This window comes from Microtus ochrogaster, chromosome 7, assembly GCF_000317375.1.
Source record: "Microtus ochrogaster isolate Prairie Vole_2 chromosome 7, MicOch1.0, whole genome shotgun sequence".
NCBI lineage: Eukaryota > Metazoa > Chordata > Mammalia > Rodentia > Cricetidae > Microtus > Microtus ochrogaster.
The window spans coordinates 19,013,223-19,023,741 of record NC_022014.1 but is presented as its reverse complement, the minus strand read 5'-3'; the positions used below and the strand labels follow the sequence as shown (position 1 = coordinate 19,023,741).

Genomic DNA, 10,519 nt, shown 5'->3' with positions numbered 1-10,519 from the left:
ACAAATATTGAAGAAATGGTAGCCAAAAGTTATGTACAAATTCAATATAATCCCCATTAAAAGGCAATTTCAGATTCATATGGAAGCATAGAAAAAAAAACAATGACAACAAAAAACCAAAACCATTGTAGCTAAAACAATCCTAAACAATAAAAACTGCTCGAGTATCACTATCCCAGATTTCAAGTTGTTCTACACAGCTACAAGTAGAATGGAATTGGTTCAAAAGAAGGACAGAAAGAAAGAAAGAAAGAAAGAAAGAAAGAAAGAAAGAAAGAAAGAAAGAAAGAAAGAAAGAAAGAAAGAAAGAAGAGGAAGGAAAAAAAGTGTGAAGTGTAATCAGAGACTACACATTAGTTTTCCAGATGCCTTGACCTGAATATTCACACAGAAACTATATTAATTACAACACTGTTTGGCCAATGGCTCAAGCATATTTCTAGCTAGCTCTTACATCTTAAATTAACCTATTTCTATTAGTTTATATTTTACCATGAGAATGTGGCCCACTGGTAGGTCCCGGCTCAGATGTATTCCTAGCTAGCTCATATATTTTAAATTAACCCATTTCGAGTAATCTGTGTATTGCCACAAAGCTGTGGTTTACCAGTAAGGTTCTGGCATCTCTCTCCTTACTTTGGCAGCAACATGGTGTCTGACTCCACCTTCTTTCTCCCTGCATTAAGTTTAGTTTTCCTGCCTAGCTCTATCCTGCCCTGCCATAGGCCTAAGCAGCTTCTTTATTAACCAATGATAATAAAACATATTCACAGCATACAGAGGGGAAGCCCACATCAAAGAAGACATCTACGTGTTCAAAAACAAATAGTGATGAAACTTTGGGAAATGGTTTTGAAATACAAACAAGGAGTAAAAACAAAGAGTAAAAAGCTGTTTGAGATGTGGGCATTCTGGTTCACCTGGGCGGTTCCTCTAGGGGCCCACAGAAGTGGACCAACTCCACTTTGACTTAAGGTCAAAGAGGTTAGGCCTAGTCTTGCTCCTTCAAGGTTATTGACCAGAGCTTTGACTTAAGGTGTGGCTACTAACAAAGACAGCTTGACCTAGGGTGTGGTTATTTGGTGTTTTGGGTAATCACTTTATTTGTTCCTTGTATCATGATAAAAAAAATAGTCTTACTTTCTTCTCCCTTTTTGAATTGGGGTATTTATTTAAAGATCATAAGAAACAAGAACGGGCACACTCAGTATGCACTGGAGGGCCCTCCTGTCACTGCTTACTCTGCCTAAACATACTCTACTTCAACCTTGAACATACGAACCCATCCAGGCTGGACCGTGACAGATGATGTTCCAACTTGTGGTTTTGACACGTTCCTAAATCCATGAGACAGAAGGGGCTGTTGAGATCGCTATGTGGGTAAAAGCGGTTGCTTGAGTTCTATTCCCAGGACCCACTTCCTCAAGCCTTCACAGTGAGTGATGTCATGGCATACAGATGTGCAGACAGGCACATACACGCACAAACACACACTCACACACAAAGTATCTAAATAAATGTGAGCACCAACCATGTACAGACACAGGCAATTGATGGAGGAGGGTCATCTTCCTATCCGTTGTTTCATTGGCTAAGTAATAAAGAAACTGCTTGGCCTCTGATAGGACAGAAAATTAGGTAGGCGGAGTAGACAGAACAGAATGCTGGGAGAAAGAAGCTGAGTCAGGAGTCGTCATGGTTCTCCCACTCCAGACAGACGTAGGTTAAGATCTTCCCTGGTAAGCCACCTCGTGGGCTACACAGATTATTAGAAATGGGTTAGTCCAGGTGCGAGAATTAGCCGAGAAGAGGCTGGAACTAATGGGCCAAGCAGTGTTTAAAACAATATAGTTTCAGGGCTGGAGAGATGGCTCAGAGGTTAAGAGCATTGCCTGCTCTTTCAATGGTCCTGAGTTCAATTTTCAGCAACCACATGGTGGCTCACAACCATCTGTAAAGGGGTCTGGTGCCCTTTTCTGGCCTGCAGGCTTACATGCAGACAGAATATTATATACATAATAAATAAATAAATAAATAAGTAAGTAAGTAAATAAATAAAAAAGAATACAGTTTCCGTGTAATTATTTTGGGGCATAAGCTAGCCATGTGGGCGGCTGGGTGGCGGGACACAGCCCCGCTGCTCCTATATCAACAGGCAATGACTGGGGTCACATGGCTACAGCTAAGGAATTCCCGGAAGCTGGAAGAAGCAGGGAAGCCTCTCAGGAGCTTCTGATCTCACACATTAGCATCTAGGTAGGGCACTAAGAGCCTCAATAAAACTAGGCTTCATCCCTTCAAACTGCAGGGAGTGGTTACTTCAAGAAACAGTTCAGCAGGTGGTGGTGGCAAACGGCCTTTATTCCCAGTATTTGGGAGGCAGAGGCAGGCGATCTCTGTGAGTTTAAGGCCAGCTTGGTCTTCAGAGCTAGCTCCAGGACAGCCAGGGCTGTCACACAGAGAAACCCTGTCTTGAAAAAAAAAATGTATATTATGTTTGCATTTATAAACATATGCATAGCCGGGCAGTGGTGGCGCACACCTTTAATCCCAGCACTTGGGAGGCAGAGGCAGGCGGATCTCTGTGAGTTCAAGACCAGCCTGGTCTACAAGAGCTAGTTCCAGGACAGGCTCCAAAAACACAGAGAAACCCTGTCTCGAAAAACCAAAAAAAACCCAAAACATATGCATATATGTATGTGTGTAGACCACATGTGTGCAGTGTCCACAGAGTTCAGAAGAGGGTATTGTGTCCCCTGGACTTAGAGTTACAGATGGTTGTGAGCCACTATGTAGGTGCTGGGAACTGAGCCTAGATCCTCTGGAAAGGCAGCAAGTGCTCTTAACTGCTGGGCTATCTAAAACCAAACACAGAAGTGTGCTCAACAGATCTGTAAGAATGATATTAAAGAGGTTTTGTATATGACAGTGAGACTTACATGCAGCCCTTTCATAGATAGAGGTTTCTACTGTCAAGTAACAGCCCAACTCAGAAGCAGGGCTGGTAATCTACAAGCAGTGAGTGACTACCTAGAAATGTCAATGAAGACACGTGGGGCTAGACTTGCACCCCAATCCAAAATCCAGCTCCCAGGTGGGTGCTTGAAATGGAATCCTCTAGATCAGTCAGTGAGCCTGATCTGACTGCTAAGCCAACTCTCCAGCCTCAAAGATATTTTCATACAGACTGTAAAGGTCAAGACAAAGAGAGGCGCTCAGACACAAACCAAAGCCTGACGTGGGTGGGCTTCTTTAAAACACGAGCACTCAATATTATTTTTTTTTGTATTTGATTGCTGCATTCATCAACTTTGCTGTGTGTACAAGATGAAAGCATGTGTGTTCAAATAATCTTGAGTGGATGTGGAGGTCGGAGGACACACTCAGGCGTCAGTGGGTGTCCTTTGCTGGGTATAGCAGGCAGGCTGGCCCTGGGTGCTTGCAGTACATTTGGCTTTTACACAGGCTCTGGAGATTTGAAATCGGGTCATCACTTACAAAGCACTCATGTTCACCAGGCCATGTCCTCGACACAACAGCGATTTTTCTGAGTTCTGTGTCCTAGCAAGTCACTCAACTTGAGGGCAGGCGACTCTGGTTTTTAATCATGTGTGTCTATATTGGTACAGGCTTGTGAAGGCAGGCACCCACAGAGGTCAGAAGAGGGCGCTGGAACTCCTGCAACTGGAGTTACAGTTGGTAGTCAGCTGAGACAGGGCTTCTCTGTGTAACAACCCTGGCTGTCCTGGAAGTTAATCTGTAGACCAGGCTGGCCTCAAACTTACCTGTGAGTTCTGCCTGCCTCTGCCTCCCTAGAGCTGGGGTTAAAGGTGTGCGCCGCCACTGCCCAGGGTAATTTGTGTTCTAACCAGTCACTACTCTAGCACCTTTATTTGTGTGTATGTGCGTATGTGGAGGTCAGAAGACAGCTCGGGCCCAAATTTAGTGGCAAGTACCTTTACCTGCTGAAGGATCTCGCTCATTTCTTTCTCCACGTATAAAGAGTTGTCTCCCAGGCTTGCTTTTTACTTGCAATACTCCCAAGAATGTTAGCTTAATAACCTAGAACTTCTGGTCATTCATTCTGCCTTCATCTACTTACTGAGGGCTGGGATTATAGGGGGATGCTACCCGACCTGGCTAGCTACTCTTTCTAAGTGAGATTCTGAAAAACTACAAGTCATCTCTGCAAACTCCCTGGACTCCATTTAGAAAATTTTAATGCATGAATAAAAAATATCAAGATCTGTAAAGAGACACTTGTAAGCATAATACAGTTGCATGGGTAAAGAATGAAGGGAATGAAGCCAGTGGTGGTGGTGCACACCTTTAATCCCAGCAATTGGAAGGCAGACAGGCAGATCTCTGAGTTCGAGGCCAGCCTGGTCCATGGAGTGAGTTCCAAGACAGCTAGGACTGTTAAAAAAAAAAAAATGAAGAGACAAGGGGACCCTCACCTGAAACCTTCTGGTTCATACAGAACTACAGAGAAAACAGGAAATCCAGAGAACCTATCAGATTTTCCTAGGCAGGATGGCTTCTAACTAGGAGATTCTCCTGTTGGTGTACCACCACACCCAGACTCTTTCAAACCAGCTGCATTTTGCCAATGCCCTTCTTAAAATGTACATGTCCTGTTTCTCTCCAGGGACAACAGTCTGGGTCTATGATCCTCCAGCTTGAAGCCATCAGGAACGTTTCATGGCCAGCTTGAGTCTCTTTCATCACAGTGTGCATCAACTCACACAGACCTAGGTGCCTGGGAAGAGGGAATCACACTTGAGGAATAGACTCCATGATACTGGCCTGTGGGCGTGGCTATCAGCGTTTTCTTGATTAGTGACTGGTGTAGGAGGGCTGAGCCACTGTGAGCCTGCTATCCTTGGCATTATTCTGGGCTGTATCAGAAAGATGGCTGGCCAGGCACTGGTGGTGCATACTTTTGATCCCAGCACTTGGGAGGCAGAGGCAGGCAAATCTCTGCGTTCTACGACAGACAGCCAAGGCTACACAGAGAATCCCTGTCTGAAGAAACAAAAACTGAAACAAAAATAAAGATAACTGAGTCTGGGGGAAGCAAGCCTGTAAGCAGCATTCCTCTGTGGTTTCTTCCCTAAGCTCCTGCTTTGGGTTCTTGCCTTGCCGTTCCCAGAAGACTGACTGAAGGCTACAAGAAAGGGGTACAGTCTCGATGGCTCACAGATAAAGTGAGCATTTGGCACCAAGGCTGATGCTCTGAGTTAGATCCCTTGGACCCACAAGGTAGAGGGCATTGACTCATGTCAGGAAGATCTCTATATTCAAGGCCAGCCTGGTCTACATATTGAGTTCCAGGCTAACCAGGGCTACATAGAGACATTTTGTCTTAGAAACAAAACCCAAACCCACACACAGTAACATATATTTAAGGAGTGGAAAGAATTCTGGAGCTGAAGATGTCTGGAGAAATGACTCATCTCCATCCACTCAATCAACATTTATTGTGCGCGTGTCCCATGCAGGGCGCTATGCTAGGTGTGAGATGAGGCACAGAGCATAAGCACGGATAAGCAGCCATGTAAAAGATAGAACACAGACTGTTCTTCCAGAAGTCCTGAGTTCAATTTCCAGCAGCCACATGTGGCTCACAACCATCTGTAATGGGTTCTGGCGCCCTCTTCTGGCCTGCAGCATACATTCAGACAGAACATTGTATATGTAATAAAAATAAGTAAATCTTTTTTTTTTTTTTTTTTGGTTTTTCGAGACAGGGTTTCTCTGTGGCTTTGGAGCCTGTCCTGGAACTAGCTCTGTAGACCAGGCTGGTCTCGAACTCACAGAGATCCGCCTGCCTCTGCCTCCCGAGTGCTGGGATTAAAGGCGTGCGCCACCATCCCCAGGCCTAAAAATAAGTAAATCTTGAAAAAAAAAAAAAAAAAGGATCCATTATACTCACACACACACAAAAATACAAAATACACACTGTTAATTTTTGATTTTTTATTTTGTTTCGAAAGGCTGGATAAAGGCACCTACACTTGAGAACTTATTAACATGAGAAAAGGCACTTACACAAAACAGGGAAGGAGGAAAGGCCATGGTTAACATGAGAAAAGGCACACACTTGCACAAAACAAGGGAAGGAGGAAAGGCCATGATTGTCGAAAGGGAATATAAGCCCCAAATAAATTATCTTACAAAAATATTACACTTGCTTTTCCACTTTTTTACTACTGGTAAAAACAAAAAGAAAAAAAAATTCACATTAAAACTTATCTGTATGCTGGTATAACAAGTTAAGACCACAATTTTTTACATATTAAGTCAGTCAAATAAATATTTTACACAAATTTAAGTTTAAAAAAAAGTAGGTCAAGTATTTACCCGCTATTTCTTCAGTCCGTTAAAAGACCATTTCTCAACCTGATATTACACTGGACCGTGACACTCTGCATGGTCCACGTGCATGGCTGTGGCAGGGTGCACACGGGAGCATGCTGTGCACATGTGACCCGACTAACACTGCTGTGTACTTCTGTAAGTGGCTTCACTGTGAGGAATACAGACCCTCCGTCCTGTGTCTTGTCTCATGCTGCCAGGAAAGACAGAGGACACTAACACTGGCTACGGCAGACACTTGCTCAGGTGCTGTAAAAATGCAGAATCCACTAACTTCGCAGACTCAGAGATGCTGAACAGAGGAACAGTTAGTGCCCTAAGGGGGTGGGAGGGGCAACGACATAAGACTGGACAGGATTAGAGTCCCGGGCTCTAGCTGTCTTTCCTGCTGTTTTCTCAGCCCCTGATCTTGCTGAAGATTTAATGGTGTGACATTCTTCTGTTCTATTGACCGACTTTAGGAACAGTGGAAAGGAATGCAGACTTTAAAGCTAGTTTGATATTTATGCTAAAAACAAAACTGAACTATGATTTTGTCCACGCCATTCAGCTCACTTCTTACTGAAATACTACTTTTTTGGGGGGAGGGGGGCTCAAAGTATAGTTTCTCTGTGTAACAGTCCTGGCTGTCCTGGAACTTGTTCTGTAGATCAGGTGGGATTCACCTGCTTCTGTCTCCCAAGTGCTGGGATTAAGGTGTGTGTCGCCACACCAGGTCTCTTACTGAAATATTACAATGCAAATCCAGCAACACTTTCCATTTCTGGTGGTCCAAGAGATAATTCACCTTTTTAAAGTCAGATCCAACTAGGCTGAGGACAGAAACAGCAAACCCTCAAACCAAAGCCAAGCCCTCAAAATGCTAAAACACCAGCACTTTCCATCCAGGATAGAAAAATGAACATCCGAAGTAGAGAGAGCCACAGGACTGGTCAAGCAGCCAATCAAACACCACCTCCCTGTTACTGGAGCTGATGGTTACTCGGAGCTTGACACCGCCTCCTTCACTGCTGTTGGCAGTTCCTAGAGTCACAGCTTCGATGTCAAATGTGACAGTGGACCCAGAGGTAACCGCAGGCAACTGATTAGTCATTTCTTTTCCATTGACAAAAACTGCACCTAAGATGTTAGGAGACATTCACCCAAGAGCAATGACTGAGAGAATCAAAACAGCTTCTAGATTACTGATCCCTACTTCAGAAAAAGAAACTCCAGAAAATTGGATATTATTAATGAACTTAAATAGAGAATAACCCGCATTCCCACAGCCAGAGCAAAAATCCAAGTTTTTATGACATTTCAGAATTCTGGTATAAGGTTGGAATTTTCCAGGATAGTCTATGAGTTTCCCATGAGAACTGCATCGAAAAAAACACCACAGAGCTCAGCTCTCAACAGCAATATAATTTCATATGCAATGAACAAGAATCTTGGTCTATCTAATGTTTGATCTTATGCCACAAAATATTAATGTTAGCTTAGGAGTCATTTATACATTTTCTTCCCCCAGAGATGGAGGGGAAAAAACATCCCAGATTGGTATCAAATTCCTAAGTGCTGGGATTATAGGTATGTGCCACCATGCCTGGATCTGGGGAGTGATTTTGAAAGCATAAATACTATGCAGTGAGGGGCTAAAAATACTTATTATATATGTACGATGTTTATGTAAATGTGGGTTCCAGGATTAAACTCAGGTTGTTGGATTTGCATGGCAAGGGCTTTATCTGCTGAGACAACCGACCAGCCTTAGCTAGTTTGTGTGAGGTTTGTTTGGGGAGGGGACTTTCGTTCAGGTCAGTCCCAGCGCAGTCATAGGTGTCTTACCATTTGTGCTTATGCACACAGCTTGATCACGCTGCAGAGAGTCATAGCCGTTCTGCTTTTCTGCGCACACTCCTATACTGTCTCTTCTGTCTGGCTGCCCCACAGTTTCAACTCTATAATTGAAGTAGAAAGGTCATTTCATCACTCTCTGTTTTAAATGAACACGGGACTGGCAAGATAGTTCAGTGGTTAGGAGTACTTGCTGCTCTTGCAGGGATGAGAGTTCAGTACCCAGCACCTACATCAGGTAACTTTTTTTAAATAATATTTATTTATTTATTTATTTTGTATACAATATTCTGTCTGCAGGCCAGAAGAGGGCACCAGACCTCATTACAGATGGTTGTGAGCCACCATGTGGTTGCTGGGAATTGAACTCAGGACCTTTGGAAGAACAGGCAGTACTCTTAACCACTGAGCCATCTCTCCAGCCCCCTACATCAGGTAACTTAAACCACCTCTAAGTCCAGTTTCAAGGGATCTAATTTGTTCTAGTCTCCAAGACACTTGCACACACGTAACTTACATCCACACACATAAACAAAATAAATAAATAAATCTTAAAAGCTAGTTTCAGGACAGCCAGGGCTACACAAAGAAACCCTGTTTCAAAACACCAAAACAAGGGCTGGAGAGAAGGCTCAGCGGTTAAGAGCCCTGACTGCTCCAGGTTCAGGATCCACATGGCAGCTCACAGCTGTCTGTAACTCCAATTCCAGAGGATCTGACACCCTCACACAGACACACATGCAGGCAAAACACCAATCAATGCTCATTAAAACAAAACAATAAAAAGCATGAGTCCTAACAGTTACTTTCTTAACTGGAGACATGGCTCAGCAGTTAGGCGTGCTGGCTATTCTTCCAAAGGACCCAACTTCAATTCTCAGCACTCACAAACTTTTCTAACTCCAGTTCTTCCAGTGGATCCAATGCCCTCTTCTGGCCTCTGTAGGCACTGCATGCACATGGTACACGGACAAAAACATTCATACACATAAAATGAAAATTTTAAATTAAAAAAAAAAAAAAAACCAAGCTGGGTTGTGGTGGTGTATGTCTTTAATCCTAGAACTTGGGAGGCAGAGGAGACAAGCAGATCCCTTTGAGATAAGAGGCCAGTCTGGTCTACAGAGCAAGTTTCAGGACAGCTAGAACTACACAGAGAAACTCTGCTTCAGAAACAAAATAAGGCTGGAGAGATGGCTCAGAGGTTAAGAACACTGACTGCTCTTCCAGAGGTCCTGAGTTCAATTCCCAGTAACCACATGGTGGCTCACAACCACCTGTAATGAGATCTGGTGCCCTCTTCTGGTCTGCACCATACATGCAGACAGAATACTGTATACATAATTAATAAATACATTAAAAAGAAACAAAATAAAACCAAAATCCCAACATCTGTTCAGTGGTGCTTATTCTTGTCAACTTGGCTGGATGTAGAATAGTCAGGAAGCCAGGCACAGGACTGCACTTCTTTTACCCCTGAGTTTGTAGGAGAGGTGGGGGGAGATAGAGACAGGCAGATCTCCTTTATTTTGAGAATAGCCTTGTCTATATAATTAGTTCCAGGACAGATGGCGCTGTATGGAGAAACCCTGAATCAAAAAAGCAAAATAACAACAAAAACAAACAAAACCAAAACCCATCACCTAATGAATACTTTTGAGAGATTTAAATAAGGAATGAGGTCTCTCAGGTGTTTGGCATCACCTCAGCTCCAGACTGACGAAAAAGGGGGGTAAATAGAGAAATTCTGAGAATGCCAACATTTCCTGCTCTCTGCTCCTAAGTCTGCCCAGATGTTAGGAATCCCACAGCCCTCTGCCACCCCCAGGAACTCTGCCATGCCTTCCTGTCATGCCAGACTATCTCCTGTTAAAAACAAATTCTTGCTGGGCAGTGATGGCACAGGCCTTTAATCCCAGCACTTGGGAGGCAGAGGCAGGTGGATCTTTGTGAGTTCGAGGCCAGTCTGGTCTACAAGAGCTAGTTCCAGGACAGGTTCCAAAGCTACAGAGAAACCCTGTCTCGAAACAAACAAAAAACCAAAACCAAATTCTTCCAGCTTTCCTGGCAGGTATCAGACCAGCAATGAACAAAGTAGCCACCGTGGCGCAGACTGCATAAAGGATGACAATGTGCTAAGACTGCACAAGGGGCCGAGACTGCTCCATACTCTTACTTTCTCTATGTTTAGGTACTGAAAACTTACTTGGCTTCTCCGGAAAAGCAGGCAGTGCTTTTAACCAATGAGCCATCTCTCCAGCCCCTACTGACCAGTGTTTTTTTTTTTTTTAATATTTATTTATTT

General features: G+C 43.7%; 1 protein-coding gene across 1 annotated transcript in view; it reads right to left on the bottom strand.

The window, feature by feature from the left end:
• Positions 1-5,976: 5,976 nt before the first annotated feature.
• Crlf3 (cytokine receptor like factor 3) overlaps positions 5,977-10,519 on the bottom strand; it is a 41,978-nt gene continuing 37,435 nt past the window's right edge. Inside the window, exons 6-7 of the mRNA XM_005350250.2 lie at positions 8,206-8,318; positions 5,977-7,497 (exon numbers count right to left, since the gene is read on the bottom strand). Coding sequence (XP_005350307.1) covers positions 7,241-7,497; positions 8,206-8,318 — 370 coding nt within the window. The 3' untranslated portion in view covers positions 5,977-7,240. The remainder of the gene's footprint in view (positions 7,498-8,205; positions 8,319-10,519) is intronic.